At 38.4% G+C, this 19,257-nt stretch overlaps 1 protein-coding gene across 1 annotated transcript; it reads left to right on the top strand.

The window, feature by feature from the left end:
- Window positions 1–433: 433 nt before the first annotated feature.
- Window positions 434–16,429, top strand: LOC306820054 (uncharacterized protein; the record flags this gene model as incomplete). Its single annotated transcript, XM_079337708.1, has 2 exons — window positions 434–471; window positions 16,033–16,429. Exons 1-2 carry the CDS (start codon window positions 461–463, stop codon window positions 16,427–16,429), a joined length of 408 nt encoding a protein of 135 aa, XP_079193834.1. The 5' UTR covers window positions 434–460.
- Window positions 16,430–19,257: the final 2,828 nt, after the last annotated feature.

Raw genomic sequence — 19,257 nt, 5'->3', positions numbered from 1 at the left:
GAGCCTTAAAGAGGGAGAGAAACAGAGGGAGGGAGCTCATAGAGAGAGTGATAAGGAGAGTGTGAAAGAGAGAGAGAGAGAGAGAGAGAGAGAGCGCGAGCAGGTTCAATGAAGAGTGGGGAACAGTCAGCTCACAGTGTCAAACGTCCTTGGATTGGAACATACCTTTTCCCCGTTTCTCAGTTTACATCTCAGTGTTTCCAAATATTTTCGGATTCTCTCCTCAGCTGACGTCACGGTGACATTCATTGACCGGCGTACCTCACTTTATTCGGGATGTTCTGGGTGTGAACATGGAGTTTTCCTCCCCTTCAGTGGTGGACACGTTACTATTCCCTGTCCGGGCGCCCATTCATCCCAGCACTGCTGACTGGTTTCAAGCCGACACCGCCCAGGTGAGCAGGTCGGGGCAGCCCGAGAGCCGGGGGGCGGGTCAGGAGTCTCAGGTGCCCGCAGGCACATGACAGACAGGTAAGGCGTATTGCCGTATAGGCACAGTGGATGGTTTATCCAAAAACCACAAACTAACAAATCCGGGGGGGTTTTTTATTACAAAAACTAAGAATTTGGTATTCTGTCAAAATATATATTATAAACGTAATTTTGTTTTGGGGTAATAGGCTACATTTCTAATATGAAACGTGAATTTGTGTACATTGCTCATTATAAATATAACATTTTAAAAATAAGCAAGATACCAACACACCTACAAGGATTGTTTTAGCTAGGCTATTCATGGATTAAGCTGAAATAAATACTGATGCCTGAACCAAAAAAAAAGAGAGCATCAGACAAAACGTTGTTTAAGTCTATGTACATAGTTATTTTACACAAGTCATCCTTATAGGTACCCCGCAAAAAAGGCCTTTTTTAAAAAAATATTTCCACAAGGTGAGTTGCATGTAAGACACCTAATAAAAAAGAGGATGATTTATTTATTTATTTATTTATTGGCAAAAAACACTTCCTTCACAAAAAGGACCAAATCAGATCCTCCAGATAATCATTCTGCTTGGTATACACAGTGCACCAAAATCAACATGACCTGAAAGTACCTCACAAGACCTTGAAGGTTGGATAAAATGTGTAAAATATTTGTGATAAAATCTTTCTAAATCTGAATTTAATCCTCCATATCTTATCAATGCTGATAATGATTGGCAGAGATTACCATAAATTCATACTGTAGTAACATACACTAATTTTCTGCAGTAAAATGTTCAGAAATCAATTAATGTATAGTTATATAACACATTTGATGGCACTTCTGGTGTAGATTTGTTCTCCACAGAGTCAATCAGTGTGTTTTCTAAAAGGAAAAACATAATAAATAAATAAATAAATAAAACAAAAATTGGTTCAGAGGAAGTCATGATCATACATCTAATAAGTTGTGATTTGGGTCATTTGACTTATAGCTGGACATCTGACTGTCTGACTGACTGACAAGACTCAAACAAAAGAATCCCCCAGGCCTTGGAGGATCTTCATCTCAGTGTAATAAGATCTCTGTTTGTCTTTGCTCTGTTACTATAGATAATGGACCTACAGAGACGCAGCAGCAGGTCTTTTGTTGTACACTACAGAGACCTTTGCTTTTTTTTATTGGTGCCATGCTCAGGGAATCAACAGAAATTTAGTTACTTCTACCTTTTAAAATTTATATACAGTGTGGTTGCTTCAAGTAGTACAGCAGAAAGTACCAAATGTGAAATATAAGGGCAGAGATACATCCAGACAGTGATGTTTCAATAGACCAAAAATCTTTGTATTTTTAGAGAAGTCAAACACATTTTGAATCATCGCTATTTGAATGGAAACCTCTGGCTGCTACAGAAGGATGAGATAAGGACCAAAAAGGTGAACCAAATGATTCCTGCTTAAAACCAATACTTTAAGTTACCACTTGAGGCTGGATGAAAAAGCCCAGAAAGCCCCATGAACACCCATATTGAAATGATCATATTTAGGATAGAAATACAAATGTTTTCAAGGTGGTTCATATGAATCAAGTATATCTAATAACTAATTTCTTTATTGGTAAAACTGGCTGGGGGGAGGGGGATTATTATCTGTTTTGATTATAAGTGAAAGACGTATGCATACATACATCTGCATAATTAGGGGCTTGGTTTACTTGACCTACAGAAACCTTGTAGCTGTTTGCCAGGGGGCTTTAACTCTAACCTGTTATTAGACTGATTAAAACTTAGGTGGAAATACCATTTCTATTATGACAACTGCATCTTTGTCTTCAAGACATCTCTTCAGAAACCAATGGAGGACTCCACTTTGACTAAGTCCATGTTTCATATAGTCCCTGGTTTTTGCAGACCAAAGGTTCATTCTTCCTAAAACAGATGCAGCGAGAGAAGATCTGCTGAAAAATGATATATTTTCAATTGACTAAAACTTAGAAAGCGTGAAAAGGATGACTGAATTTTGGTGAACCTGCACGAAGAGTTCTTGCTTTTGTACCTTCAACTAAAATGAAATACATGTATTTGCATGTGAGAGTGGTGGGTTCAGGTTAACACAGTGCAGTGCACAGTCTAACTTCACACAAAGTTCTTCTTGCTGAAGAATACAAGGCCCTTATAGATCCCTCCATATCTCCCTGTGACAGAGTGAAACTCACGATAGACATTCAGGATTTCTTTCTTGGGTTATTTTTGTAAATGTTCAGCAGAGTGGAAGAGTGTTGAACTGCTATTGGATGAGTGAGTTATATAAAACCCAAAGATCTCTCATATGTACTGCTGTACCACTCAGCCAGAAATATTCCCAATACTCTCTGTTTCTTCACTCTGTTGGTCCAAATCTGACATCAATGTAACACCATGGGATCTATTGAATCTTTACAGCAAGCAGATTTCTTCCTGCCCCCCCACCAGAATCAGAGCTGAAAAACAGATTTTGAGTTATTCTGTCAGATGTGTGATTGTGTGTTTGTATTTTTTTTACTTTTTTACTTTTTACCTAAATACGCTCTCACACCTGCACTCTTACCTTCTGCTTTCGGGTCATTACTCTTCTGACCCTCAGTCTCTCACACCTGTGTTTTTCCATCCCTCCTTCTTTCATCCATTAATCCATCTCAATGTTTTCCATCCCTCTGTTTGTCAGTTACTTGACCTTATTGATTTTTATTGGCCTGAGAGACTGAAGAAAATAAATAGCCTGATTGAGAGAGGATATTGTGCATGATAACCAAACAGTTGGTATTTAAAATTAGATAAGTAATGCTCAAAATAGTTCAGCAAAGATCGAGTTTAATTCAATTAAGTGGTATCAGTGCATGTTTTGGATCTGCAAACATCTTGTGATTTATGACATATAAAGCTGATTGCCTGTGAAACATTTGTATGGACTGGTTTTAGTCAAATGTTATCAAATTCTCCATTTGAGAAGTGGAAATGCACATTCAAAAACCTCATAGTTAAGTTCAGCATTATCTTATAGGCCATTTTTCATAAAACAGTGCTTTTGTTTTTTGTTATACAAAAAATTAAAAATTTAATTAAAAATTTGTACGACATTAAACTGAAGTAGAAGTCTTTACGCACAGGGGTGTTATAAAGCTCATAGTCACATGCTTCTTTTACGGATGATTGTGTTGACAAATTAACATTTTTATTAGGTTTCATACAATAAAGTTGCATTAATTAATCTTCTGTTACATATTTATTATGTTTGTCCAATTTTATGCTGTACTCAAGCACCTTCTCATTAAATCATATGAACCATGCTTTAAAATTGTATTTTCTAAATACGACAGAGACATTATGTGTGCTGGGACAGACACACACAAACAAGCAAACAAAAAAAAGATAAAGAAATTTGACTTGACTTATGCTGGTCTGGAAACATAACTCAGGCAGTTAGTTCCCTTCTGTTTTTATTGTCTTTTCTTTTATACAATAGTCCAATGAAAAATACATTTGTTGTAAAACATCCTAATCTATCATAATACTGTTATTGTAGCAAACTTATTTTACCCCAAGGAAACATGCACTATTACGTGTCTGAAAAAAATGAATTTTCTGCTTCAGAAAATTTTACGGTCAGAATGTTTTTTTAACAGCAAAAAAACACTGTTGATGCTATGAAGATGAGGAGAATGTAACTGTTAGAAGTTGTATTTCAACACAAGTTGATTTATAATACGTGAATTAATAAAAAGCACGTTAGCATCGTCGTCGTCGTTCTGACTTCATCGTACAACTCGGAAGCTTGTTTTTCCGATGTGTCAGACACCACATGAAAGCAGCATAACACTCACTAACAAACTCCCCCCCCTTATAAATCTTTTAGATATTCAATTTAAGAGGACTGGATCACCAGTGGGGGAGTTTCCTTTTGTCCTAACTAAATACAGTAAAATGAGCCATAAAAAAATATTGTATGTAAAAACAATAATCCTGAAGTCCTCATCAAATAATGAGTAAATATAACATCTGTAGATTCAGCAGCTTCATAAACAAACTAAAGACATGCCCCCATTAAATAGATGGGGGTAATCAGGCACAGGTGAGACAGGTGAGGATAATCAGGGTAATCAAGACAGGAGGGAAAGCACAGAGAGGCAGGGAGCGCTGAAAACTACACAGTAAACTATGAAACACTGAAGACCAGAACTACAACTTAAAACAGGGAACACTAAAGACTGAACTAAGAAACATTAATGCACAAGTAAAACAGGCAACAATATTAAAGACAACATAGAAGGACACGAGGATACAGAAAAACACACTAAAGACTATAGGAACTCACTAAAGACTAGGACTGAATATAAATCAGAAAACACTTACACACCAGGAAAACATGAGAAGTAAAGACAAGACAGGACATTAAAACGAAATCATGAAATCAAAAAGACCCCCCCTCCCCACCTTCAACAAAACCACATTTACAGTAGATTAATTTACAAGTTCTGAAAGACAACAATGATCAATGTCTCTCTATAATGGGGCGTGTGAGAAAAGGAAAGTCTGTAAATTGTCAATCCCTGAATGACTGTAAATCAAAGAAGCTTTCAGAGGGGCAGCAGCGTAAGACCCTGCTTGATCAAAGGACACTTGAATATAAAGATACTTGTTCTTGTCTCTGATGGTGTTAAAATGCTGTCCTGAGCTTCAGCAGAGTTTAATGACTGGTGTAGACTTCAGCCTCTCCACCCATGATGACACACACCGTGGCAAAGATTGAACCCAACAGCTGGAACTTGTGCTCCACACTCAGCATGCTTGGCATATAGTTATTATATAATCCTATTGAAGGATGTAAGCAATGGTGTGTCATCTTTATCTGTAGAAATTGGCAGAGGCTCTGAATTTACCTACACCTCTAACTGCCGTTCTTGGCCACTGTGTAACATTTGAGGTAACGAATGCAAAAGCAGTTAGCAGGCCTGAGTCTTCTGCTCATATTACATATTCCTTTAATCTCCATTTCTGCTTCTGCAGGCCATCAGCAAACGGCAGATCCTCTTAAAGTCAGCAGGGTTCTTGTGCAGCTACTCTTTGTCCTTTCAAAAGCCTCTTTTTCAAATCTGAACTGTTTCATAATAGTCAAAGCCTGCTCCAAAATTGTGGCACTATTTAAGAAACACATTAGATTTAAAGACCATATACAGATAGCAGAAACTTCCCAGCTCAGCAGCCTGGAAACACCTGTGCAATACCTGGACAACGCAGGCCGGACTCTTAGGCTGCTTTTACCAAACTCAAAACTAAAGTACCCCCCCCCCCCCCCCCCCCCCAATAAAAAAACCACAAAAAAAAACAACCAAGCTAATTTTATTTCTTAATTTATTTCGTTAAACAAAGGATTTTTTACAATGTAGTGTTTCTAACTTTACCAAAATTTTGATTATTGGAAATGTCCTCCATCGCTGCTTTTGATATGGATTTAATTATGTTTTGCCTTTAAACCTTTACAGTCCTCCTCTGTTTACTCCAGACTCTCTGTGAGGAGTCTGCAGGTTGATCCCCCCTCTCAGACTATGACGTAAATGAAAAGTGGTTGTCATGGATGTACCAGGCACGGCCGAGTAAACAACATCCTGTGTTGTGGCTTCTTTGCAGCATAGTTTGAATGAAAGCAGGAGTGAGTCAGTCAGTGTGTCCTTTCACCCTTAGGGGAAACCAAAGGTAAATACGTCCACTGTGAAACCCTGGCAGGGTTCAGAAGAGCACTGATGCAGAGAGAAGTATGACTGTCTGTGTTTTTGTAAAAAGAGACTCCTTGCCATAACATCTAGTTAGTCCGTCTTCATCATAGATGTCTGTCCCTGTGTCCATCTGTGACTCAGATTTATAACCTCCAACAATATCGCTGTCTCCTCTGCTGCTCCATCATTTTGACTAACTCTCTTTGAATAATGGTTCTCAGCATGGTGCCAGCTGATTTTATTCATGTCCCCAGCTAGTGCAGTGACTCAGTGAGACAGTATACCATTTAAATAAGTTTTCACTTGATCTCCATTTGCTAATTGGAAACTGCTGTTGTTTTTAAGCAGCCCTGTGGTGAGGTTATCTTACAACCAGCTATGATGTTCTTGCTTCAAAAATGGGCTGTCACATCACAGGTTCCGACCTCTAAATTTGGCTGTTTGTGGTGGGCAGTTTGTTGGCCTTCATTAAGTACTTCACCTTTAGGCGAGCAACATACAGAAAAACACACACTCTATAAATGGGCAGTGCTCTTTTCACAGTTCAATGATCCAGGAAAGACACTCTCACACTTCATTTACCTCCGGAGTCCTCAATGTTCCCACCAAGGATGTTTCAGCAGACATGAGATGTGCATTTTGTTGTCTGTATTACATTATCTAACCTTCGAGGCTCACATACAAATGTTAAAGGAGGCTATTTCAGGTGTTTGTGAACTGTACGTTAGGTGTGATGACACAGGAAATAAACTGACTCTAAAAGCTGTTGGTGATTGAAAGAACAACAACAATGGTAAGAATCCAGAGTCGTGTTTCTGAAATAATACTACTACTGATACAGAACGACATTTCCCAGTATAGCATTCATTGTTTGATAGTTGTTTCGCTCTTGTCACTTTTTTTTTTTTTTACTTTAACTATTATCAGCTTGATAAAGGCACATTTCTGCAGGTCCAAAAGATATTTTTGGTGGTAATTAATAGTTATTGCGTTTCCCCAGATCATGTCGAAAAACCCTCACGTCTTTCAATTTGGAGGTTTTATGGCCATTAAAGGGAAGGGTAAGGGAAAAAAGTGCAACATGCAAAGACATAGTGTGAATGGGGATCCAGCATTGAAGGAGAAGGATTTGGGTTTTTTAATCCAAAGAGAGATAAAATAAGGATTGAATTTTGCATCTGAAAAGAAAGGAGGCAGCGAGACCCAAGATACTAATTGAAGCAGGTGAGCGAGCCAAATCTCTGTTCTGATTTTTTTTGGTAAATAAAAGAGGCTCTATAATTGTCAGTGTCAGTGGTTAAAAATTCTTGCAGCAGAGCGGTAAGTTAGTTTAGTTGGTATTGTTTATACAGTGGATTTGGTTTAAATTAGTAAAACCAACAGTGAGATGCTTCTGTTTGATAGATTTGGACTATCCGGGATGTAAGCAAGTTGTAGCCTATACATTGTGTTAGATCTTCCAGAAATCCATGATTGTGTCCACCAATAAACCACCCAGTAATTCTTGTTTAGTGCTACGTCTCAGTCATGACCTCCATCTGCATTAAAGTGGAAACATGACAATTAGGGTTTTTTTTAAGTTTTTATTTGAGACTTTTAAAGGCACTGGTCAGGTATATATTGTAACTGATGTCAAAGGACAGAACAGTGTGGCAAGTTAGCATTCACCTACTCTGTGATGGATGTAGCAGTCAGAAACCTGTGACCTGAGAGGTCAGAGGGTTTCGGGGGTTAATAGGTAGAAAGAGGTCAGGGTAATCAGACACCAAGAGCTGAGTGAGGATGTCAAGTAGAAAGGTTAAGCCTTCATCTTTTCAGGCTGCTCTGGTGTCATTTTTCACACTGTACACAGAGCAACTCAAAATCAATGAACTACAAAACTAGCATTCATACCCTATGTTCTGTCACCGAATAGTTCAGCCAAGCACATACTGCACATTAAACTCTTACAACAGTCCGCTACCTTATTTTTCTTTTGAATTTTAGGACACATTTAATACTTCAGATTCCCAGTTCAGTAGTGTGCATCCAGGTTATATGAATAAATGAAATCCTACAGTAACATACATTCTCTCCTGATCAGAGCTGACTGTGCTGTCAGCTGTAACTCTAGTCAATCACGCAGGGCAGCAGGAGAGGAGGTAGGTTCAGCATCTGGTTTAGAAGTCTTAGCTGACTCAGCTACATTGAAAACCAGAGCTGATAGCAAACACAATGGAATAGTGCTTCTCATGCATCGTGATGTCATCCATTTCTGTCACCCTTCTCTGTGTCAAGAGTTTTGTTCACTTTTTCAGGTCAGACAGCAGTTATTTCATATTGGGCTGTCAAATCAGTTTTTAAATTACAGTATATAACATATTCAATTGCACGTTTACATTTCTAATATTTGGCATTTAAAAAACTTATTTTTTCCATGTTAACAATGTAATATAATTCTTTGGATGGTTCTTGATTTGTGAATCAAATGTGTGCAGATACATGTTCTTTATGTTCTTGACTTTTAGATGTATTATTTAAGTGCTGTACTACTACACAAGTGTGTTCTGAAACCACAATATTATGGCTTCCAAATGCTTAATTTAAAATAACATTTAAATCGTTGTAGAAGTATGTATAAGTAAAGAAGTATGAAATGACGTCAAATGAGCCCTGGTTATTGCAACAGCACGTTTACTTTTCGGGAGTTCCAGTTTAGTTCGTATACGTCCTGTATGCATTAAAGGTCCCATATTATGCTTTTTCTTCTTTTCTATGTTCTTTAGTGTATTTTCCAGGTGTCTTGTGCATGTTTAGGCACATATATTAGCAAAAATTCAAAGTCTGCAGAAACTCAGCTTCTCCTTCCTCTTCCTTTTAGCAGTAGCAAAAGCTGCATGAAACGCTCAGTCCCTAGCCCCACTCATTGAAAATGTGTTGTGTGACACACAGACAAAGACATCACTGATCCAAGCCCATAGACTGACACAGGAATAAGTCCTAAAAGAGCGTACTTTAGAAGACATATAGATGAGATATGTGATATAATAATATGGGACCTTTAAACGGTTGTTTCCTGCGACGGTAAGGCTTATAACTCATCACAACATGGCAACTTGTGGACCTCCCTTAGAGTCTACCACAAAGTTGACTTACCTGCAGTCAGCAGTCACCAATTTATAAAGCGCTGTAGTCAGTTTATTGGTTTTAGTTTTATCCACAAGTCTTGGGTAATCGCACACAACAATTGTGATCCACTTTCATAAGTCTGATAAGTTTAACCTGTTAGCTTGTAGGTGGCAGCTCAAAATCAGAAGTACTTCTTTGTATATTTGTTATTTATATTTATTTGAAACAGGGTGCAAAATACTTTTGACTTGTCAACAAGTCTTTTTTTTTATTTTTTTTTTTTTAAATTTGCCATTTAAAAGCCTTGTCGTATTTTGCATCACTGCAGCTACAGGCACTCCTTTTTTGTTATACTGTATATAGTGCAAAAGATGGACAAAATATCTTGTCATTAATTAAATTTAAAAGATTAATGCCTTAATTTGAACTTAATCACATCCCAATGAACACGTTAACGCTCTCAGCACTCAGTCTTTACCATCAGTGTGGCTTCGGACTTAACTTCGTTGCAGCAGAAAAAGGGTCTCAATGCTTTAGTTTAAAGTCAGACTTAATGTCAATGTTATTCATTTTTTTTGTGTTTCCACACAAAGAAAAGTCATGGTGTAATGATGTGAGGAAATATGGTTGCTTAGGAGCTCTACAGTGATACAGAAGTGTATTAAGTTTTTTTGCAAGATCCCTTGAGTCCAGCTAAAAGATTTGAGCTTCTTCTGTAAGAAATATGCATTTCAGAAAGCCAATGGGATTATGAGTCAATTACCTCATGAATATTCTTTCATGCCCTGAGGGTGCTATCATACCCCTCTCTCCCCCTTTTCTCTTCCTATCATTTATGTACTTGTCTTTATTTATTTATCTGTTGTTGTATTTTCAAATTCTTGGACCTGTACTGTTGCTCAGATATACATTCATGTAGCCTATCTGTTGATGGCTGAATGCTGCAGTTAAGGGTGTTTGTCTTGTTTAATTTTTCACTCTTTTTCTAACTTTGTAGGCAGAAAAATCTGAATTGCCCTTCTGGGATTAATAAAGATTTCAGGATCGAAGTCTTAAAATCCGTGGAAAGAAGCTTGACAGCATGTAATCAGTTAACATAGCTAATAAGCTAACATATTAAGCTAGCAAACTCAGATTAGTTCACTAACAGATAAAAAACAAACTCATTCTTTTTTCGAAAAAACTTAGATAATGTGTCCGTCAAGAGCTCCATGGGTAAATTTGAAACCACTTTAAGCCCCGTTTTCACACAGCAGTCTGGTATGGATCAGTACAGTTTGGTTCGGTAAAGCCTGATCTTGTTTGCATTTCCAGAGCCACCAGTGCCCTGTGGTAAGCTGGATGCCAATAGCTGCGTCAGCTACGTAATAGCGTCACATGGTAGCAGCTAACTGCTAACTAATAAATTCAAAAAAGGAGAAAAACAAGACACAAACAAAACCAACAACGGAAGACATCCAGCAATTCATCTACTCTGTCACTGGCACGTGGCTCTTTGTTACAAAACTCAGTCAAGCTTTGTTTCTGAGAAGGCTGTGTGCGGCGAGGAGAAATACAGACGAATAAACAATCAACTGTGTGCTAACAGTCCATGGTACATGGCGGGGTTGTGTTTGCCGCTGTCACACAGAAGTGACTATTTTTTTGACCAATCACCAGACTGCAGTGTTTAGCTCCACCTTTAGGGTCTGATCGATATTCTTGGCACCCCAAGGTGATTTTGGGAACTTTTACGACTTTAGTCTATGGAAACGCCGCAAAATGCGTGCCGTACTGAGACGAACTGAACCGCTTGGAGGAAACAGAGCTTTAGACTTTGTGGCTCAATATTCCCTCAATGTTATTAAGTCCTCATTGTTAACTTTTTTAAATTTAGTTGCTCTTGTTCTGAGGTTAACTTGAATTGCGTACCTTCTTTTTTCAAGAAATCCATTAAATACATAATAACTGCACTTCATTATTTTTTTTTGATTAGCAGAAGAAAAATAAAAAAATATATAAATGTAAACTAATATTTGAGTTTACATTTTTTTAAATGGTTTTACATATCTGAGTATCATTTGGTTTGTTATTATTTACTTGTGCATTTTGTGTGTGTATATATGTGTGTGTGTGTGTGTATGTGTGTGTGTGTGTATATATATATATATATATATATATATAGAGAGAGAGAGAAATCAAGTTGTTGTTGCATAAATGGGATGAATGGCCCTAGTTTTGTTGTAAATGCACTGTTATGCACTTAGATTTAAAACATCCTCTCTTGCCCCTGTAAAATAACTTCACCAGTCAGCTACTTCCCTGCTGAATCCTCACTCTGCACTGTATTGATGAAAAGGTGTTTTTCCACTGTAACTTCAGAGAAATGATGGGCCAGGTAGTTGCTTAGAACTGCCTAAAGGGAAGGAAAAGGTTTTACTCCACCACTTTTCCTGGCTATTTATTTTCTCATAGAGTACTACCCAGGGATTCAGTTCAGTGACCTTTCAATCAAAATCTTGCTTCTGTGACTTTAAGGGTTTTCTCCCTGTTTTTTCTTCATTGTGCCTCTGAAATGCACCAAACCTTTCCTCACTCTACTGTTTCTCCAATCTGAAAGCACTGTCTGCATCCATAATAATGTCTAACCCAACAAAAAGGGAGGGGGACAAAAATATCAGAAAGAACCCAGAAAAACGTAATTGGTCATATGTCACAATAAAAATTTTGTATGAGTCATGTTTGATTTATTTAGCAGAGAGTTTATTTTTTTTATATATAAATTTTTTCTTATCAATCAAATTATTTAGTTTACTGTAAGATTCCAGTTGCTTGTGTTGCTACTGGGGTAAAAAGATAATGTGTAATCTTTTTCATCATGAATGGGAAGAGAATTCCAGCAGAAATGTCTTTGGAGTAGTAAATCCACATTTGTAGGTTAAAAATGATCCAATCAGTTCTGCTGCCTTCTTCTCCTCCTCTGTCAGCGGCTCCACCTTCAGGTCCTGGTTTTGTTGCAAGTTCTGGATGAGCTGGCTCACAGAGTTCAGGCTTGATCTGATGTTATTCATAGACTCGCTCTGAGCAGACAAATATTTTTGGTGAATGATTTAATTGTAATTTGATTTTTTCAAGAGTTATTTCAAACTGTTCTCAACCAGAAAAAGGTGGCTTGCCCTTTTCGGGTTGATGTGGAGTCTTTGCCCCAGGTGCAGCAGTTTAAATATCTCAGGGTCTTGTACACGAGTGGGAGGAGGATGGGGCATGAGATCGACAGAAGGATCGGTGCAGTGTTCGTAGTCATGTGGTTGCTGTATCGGTCCATCGTGGTGAAAAAGCAGCTAAGCCGAAAGGCGAGGCTTGCAAATTACCAGCTACTCGTTCACATCAAGAGGAGTCAGCTGAGGTGGCTCGGGCATCTGTTCCGGATGCTCCCGGAGCTGGGAAGGACATGTCTTGGCCTTGGGGGTCTCGGCTGACCTGGGAACGTCTCAGTGTCTGAGGGGAGGGAAGTAAGGATAAGGATAAGGATAATCTTTATTGATCCCCCAATGGGGGAAATTCGGGTGTTACAGCAGCTCCAAAAAACAGTAAAACAGGGAATATAAACAGCATCAATAGCAAAAAAGAAAAAAAAGAACAGCTATGAGCAAGTTTACATGAATTAAATAAGGGGGATAAAAAATACAAAGACTTAAATAACACATGGCATAAACACTATGTACACTTTCGCTCGTGGAAAGACAAGAATTAAAACACAGTGTGTAACATTAAAGATAAGGTACAGTACAGAGTCATGTCATGTGGTGGTGATGCTGTTAAACAGTCTGACTGCAGATGGGATGAATGACCTGCGGTAGTGATAAGTATGTGGTCATGATGATTATCTTTCTTTCTCTTGTTTTTCATAACTAATGTTAGACTATGACATTTCATAAAACAAGGATGAATATTTAGTTGATGCAGCCAATAAGTATTATTTCAAATGTTTCATCAGTGATTAGTAAAATTCTAGGAAGTGATTCTGTACCGGCTATGGTTCAGTTGGCTGAGTTGCATCTCTCGACCGGAAGATTGGGGGCTCGATTCCAAGCTCCTGCTGCAACATGTCACATTTGTCCTTGGGCAAGACACTTACTGTAGTCCCAAATTGTTCCCACTGTTTCATCAGCAGCATATGCATGCGCCTGAATGTGCACTCCTGATAGTAACTTTACATAGAAGCCTCTGCTATCAGGGTGGGAATGTGGCATGCAATGTAAAAGCGCTTTGAGTAATCTGAAGACTAGAAAAGCGCTATACAAGTTCAGGTCCTTTTACCATTTACCACACACTTTATTGTTCCCTTTGTCTTGGACTACACATTCATGTCTTGCTCCAGAAAGATAATGTTGGATTCTTTCAGAGCAAATTGTCTTTTTATTTATTTCAATAATTGACATTAACAAATTGATTGTTTTTCGCACTTACCTAACTACTTGTTAGTTGTCTCTTTGTTCCCTCGAATGTCAATCCAAGGATAAGAGGCCCTTGTTCTCACAGGAGATGTCTTCAGTAATAATGACTGTATCTTGCTGAATATTAATAAGAACATGTATAAGGACACTTCCACAAGATAAACACAACAGTAGAAGACTGAGGTTGGCAGTAACAGTAAAACAGAATCTCTGCTGACCATGAATTACAACTGCACTCCACCCGCACTCCTTGAATGTTCCAGACTATTACTTTCCACGTTCACATATCGACTCACTCTGACTTCAAATGGACTTTTTACTAGCAGGCTGGCGGGAAAAAGTCGACATAGTTAGAGTAAATGGATTTATCCATTTGTATTTTAAGCGTCTGGATAATTTCCGGAATTTCTGTATCTCAGCAGTTGATCATTGATGACTCATCTGTCATATCCCCTCATCTCTCTCATTTCTTCATCACAACAATCACATTCTTGGGTAAATGCTGCATGCATATTTTTTGTATTTTCTTAAAAAGTCTCACTTTTCTCCCCTCTAGTTCTCTATCTCCACTCTCTACCCTCACACACCCTCTTCTTCCCCCTTTATCTGATTGTCCACCTCGCTCTGTCCCTTTTTAATCTCTCCCCTCCTATGAGAGCCCTCTTTGCCATGTCAAAGTCTGTACTTTGCCCTTGCTCTGTGTTATGTTCATGTCCTGAGTTAGTGTTCTCTGCCACTACCACTAATACAACTAGACCAGTGTTATTCAAGCCCTGCGGCATACATACTCTCTCTCTCACACACACACACACACACACACACACACACACACACACACACACACACACACACCTACACACACACGCACACCCTCAATCAACCGACAAAGTCCTTACCATAGCAGTATGTCCCATCATTGTACCTGCATTGAGTGAGCGTAAATCTGTGTGTGTGTGTGCCTGTCTCTGTGAATTAGTTTTCGCTTCACACCATGTCAGGGAGAAATAATGTCTCATGCACGCTCAGCAGATAACTGGAGAAGAAAAATGCTGTTTCTCGTAAACGTTTAAGCATGCACACACAGTGCACAAACACACATAAATATGCACACGTAATGCAACTTTTTTGCAATTTCATTGTTGAAAATTACAATGTCAGGTTACTCTTTTCTGGTGTTTAATTAAGAAAGCTTCACTTCATCTTTATGTCCACACTCTTTTCTCTCCAGACCTTTCATTGTTGTTTGTCCTCTGCACTTTCATTTGAATGTCTGGTTTATTAATGTGCCCCCTCTACCAGTGGATTATAGTCTAAATCTTTTCAGACTCTTTTTGTTTTTTCTGTCATGTGCAAAAACATTCTTTGTTCACTACAACTTACAGTTAAAAAAAAAGAAAAAGAAAAAAGAAACCCAAATAACAGTATATGACTGACAAAAACGCCAACTTGTAAGGTCTTTGGTGTTTGGAATATGCAGCTTCTCTCCTTACTGAATAGCCTTATCTTTGTCTTTAGTCAACAAAGAAATGTGTGTTCTGTCAACCTGAAACGGAGCTGTGACAGGTCATTCATCACCCCACAAAGTCTGCCATTAATCCAACAATAAGTTAGCCACTTCACTTTTACATCTAAATATAACTGGAGGGCTGCAACAGATTTAATAAAATAATGACTTATTGGTTTAATGTCCACGCTGTCAAGTCAAATTTCATTTGAGATTGTTCCTACTATAATCATGTCTTGGAGTGGAAAAAGGACAGTATATTAATAGTATTATTTAATTATTCAGTAATTTACAAACTAATGTAAAAAATAAGATGCTAATTTTAGCGAGAGTATTAAGATAAAAAAGTAATGGTACAACTGAATAAACAACAGCTGACTTTTTAGTACAAAAAATCCTAATAAAGACAGTTTGTTACCATACAATAGCAACTTGTAAATCACAAGTGTCCTACGCTTAATCATTCACTAATTCTTCTGTTTTTCTCTGACCTTTAGTCCAATTCACACTGCCAGTTGAAAGTGCTGTAAATGTGAACCTGACTTCAGTATGAAAGTCCCAGGTCCAAAAGACTTAAGGGAGTATTAATATTGTTTAACTTTATTTTAATGACAAGAAAAGGAAATTGCTTATGACAGAGTTACTTTGTTACCCCCTTAAACCAAACAATAAAGAGGACAAGATCATGCAAGAACTCCATGTTGGAAATGTTTTAATGAAAATCATTTCTGTTGTTTCTGAGTTCATTCTGAGTTCTGCTGTTGTATCTTTTTCTAATTCCATGTTTTCTTTCCCCCCCTCTTCATCTCCAGCTCCATGCTGTCCCCCCTCTATCAGCACCATGGCGGCTCGGTGGTTTGGCCCCAGACTTCCTCCTGCTCCACCTCCTCTCAGGGTATCCACCGGACGCTACGGTGCCATCCTCCCCCGATCAGCGGGAGCAGCGTGGGCCCAAACCCCACCTACTATCACACTGTGTATGACGTCAGGGTGGAGCAGTACAACGAAGTGCCCTTTATCGGGAACGGGGGTGGATATGGGCTACGCTCAGGCCGGGGGTCTGTGTCCCTGGTGACCAGCAACTCTGACCCCACTGTCCCATTGATCCGACGGAGGGGGGGAGTTGTGGACCACCGTGATGTCATCCTGGCTCATCAGGCACACAAGCGACATAACACCCCACAGGCCAAGAGGAAACAATGGGAGTGAGTACACTGATACAGATATGATATTTTTTGAATCAGTGCATCAGTAAAAATCATCAGCCATTGATCAAAGTATGTGCTCACTGTAAGTGGTGCTCACTACAAATGTTCAAGGAGTATGATCTTTTGTTTTACAGATTACATATATTTTACATCCCCAGTTCATTTACATGTAAGTAACACATATTGTGAGGATTTCTGAATATTGAAACCCCATATTTTATTGTAGTGTTTATCCTTCTCTCCTGGAAGACAGACAAACACATCAAACACAAACTTTTCTGGACTAAAATACTCATTCCTCTAGGTTCAAACATCATCGTTAAGACTTTAGATAATGTTTGAGTTCACATTGTAAGTTGTAAAGTGGATCTGAAAACAATGTGCTAAAAACACTGATTGGTTTCAGCTAATCAGGTTGTGTCTGCACATCAGGGAGTCTCTATCTGTACTTCCATCCCACTATCTTTCTCTTACCCTCCTCCTTCTGTTTTCCATTGAGACTTAATTCATTATCCTGCATGCCTCATATCTCATATGTACATACTCCTTCAGCTTATCTGTTACCTCCCTTGCATACGGCTTTGTGCAGGTTACCTAGAGACAGGGAAAGGGGCTATAAAACATAATTACTATTGTTCAACACTAATAACACTAATCATACCTGGGATCTATCAGTGCTAACAAGGCTCCAGTTCGCCCCAAACATAATTATCGCAAACAGCACTAACTCCCCACATGGGAAAAAAACCTTTAAATTAGAAGTGCTGCACAGGAAGGTTACATGAGGTTACATGGGAGTAGACGAAAAGTCAAAACACATTGGATTTTACACAGGCTCCAAACAAACAAAAAGGCACTCACATTCATTGAATACACAGGCCAGAAGACTCCTCAGTTGCACTCCATGAGGATCCAGAATTTTCAGCAATTGCCTGATTGTCTCTGGAGTGACCACGTAGCCGGCCTGAATAAATTTCGGATGCGTCATCTTATATTCGTGAATAATGCCATATCATCTCAGCTGATCCTGAAGAAACACTGCAATGTGACACAGATCAAAAAGGTGCCGATGTGCGATGTTGACAACTAACAACATAATGCCATCTATGTTACTCAAAGACAAGACTATCTCTCAATTTAAGCATGTTTGCTTCCTTGAGTGGCCTAAAGGAGAGCTGTTGGCATTCTGAGGTACTGCTATCTTTGTTTAGTTTTTTTCCATAAAAAATCTCAGATAATTCTAATTTATTCAGACAAAAAAAGGAAGATTAGTATTTCCACATGTCAGTGCAAGACACTTCTGTATTTTCCCCTTTATTGCCTCTTTCTTCATTGACAACTGATAGTTTGCAACTGAGTATCCCGCACCAAGGTTGGAGATCAGAGTTTGACTTTCCAACAGGGCTTACAGCAGATGGCAGTAAGAATTGGAAGCTGCATAAGATTTGTTGTCAATCAATCAATTAATGTTTTGTTTGTATAGCGTCAATTCAAAACAAGTGTTATCTGGAAACACTTTACAAAATGCAAGTAAAAGACATTACTATTTGCTAGATCAATAAACTATTTCTGTATAGTTTTTCAGCTTCTACTCCAAAGAGATTCAAACCATAAAATCAATAGCTTTGTGTCTTCATTGATTTTACGTCTCTTAAAGAAGTCAGAAAGGGTTTTTTTTAACACCAGCTTTGATAATCACTCAGAGACTGCTGCCGGCTAATAGAGTCAAGTTTCAAGTCAGTGTTTTTGTGTGTCTTGCAACCTTAATACCCTGAACATTTACTGTATGTTTTTTGTAATCTTACCAATTAGGCCAAATTTTGTTCTTAATGGTTTTATGCACATAATTACATTGAGTCCAACATGAACATATTCTGCATTTATTTACCTATACACACACACACACACACACACACACACACACACACACACACACACACACACACACACATTTATATATATATATAGATATATAGAAGAGTTTCTTTAAAAGAAACAATACCCAAAATTCTTATGACTTTTAATTATCATTGTCAAATTCCAAAGCTTTTACTTTTAACATTGTAGTCAAACACATCTGGTCTGTGTGCTGTAAAATCTTTGTCTGTGTGTGTATGTGTGTTAGAAAGACTGTGTTTTATCCAAACTTGTGTTTTAAAACTCTAAAACCCCACAATAATTCAATATGAATCTCATGGTGGCAAAAACAAGCATTATAGGCGTATTTAATGATGCAGTTCTGCAGAAAGGGATGTCTCTGCTGCCATTACAGTCTGCTATTATCATTCTTTACCAAGGCCCCACCAAATGAAGTCTATTGATTTATACTTTCTGTATATATTGTTTAGAAGTGGGAAAAATGTCTTTGTACAGTATTTCTCTGCAGTGATTCATAGACATTTTGGAATCTGCAGGTATTTTCTTGCAATCAAACTCTGCTGCAGCTGATTTAAGCGAGTCACACACCTTCCCATAGAGAAAGGGAAGTAATCAGTGAAAGGAAAGTGAGTTTTACTACAAAGATATGGAGACTACTCGCTCACGCACTCACTCACTCATGCTCGATGATCCCACGTGGCTGCTCGAAACGTTACCAACTTGACTTTGGTTGCTAGGACAACATGAAGAGTCATTGAGCCTGACGAATCTTGAGCTGTTTAACAGAGGCAGTGTTGGAGGTGACAGACTTTAAATTGCCCTGTTTTATTTTGACAGACAAAACCAGTAGATAGAAAGACAGGCAAGCAAGTAGCCAGCTGCTGACCCAGCTGCAGATCAGACCAAGTGTGTCAGCTATGCCCGAGGGGTAAAAGCAGATTTTTTATGTTG

This window comes from Symphodus melops (genome assembly GCF_947650265.1).
Source record: "Symphodus melops genome assembly, chromosome: 2".
Taxonomy (NCBI): domain Eukaryota; kingdom Metazoa; phylum Chordata; class Actinopteri; order Labriformes; family Labridae; genus Symphodus; species Symphodus melops.
This window is presented reverse-complemented; position numbering and strand designations above follow the sequence as displayed.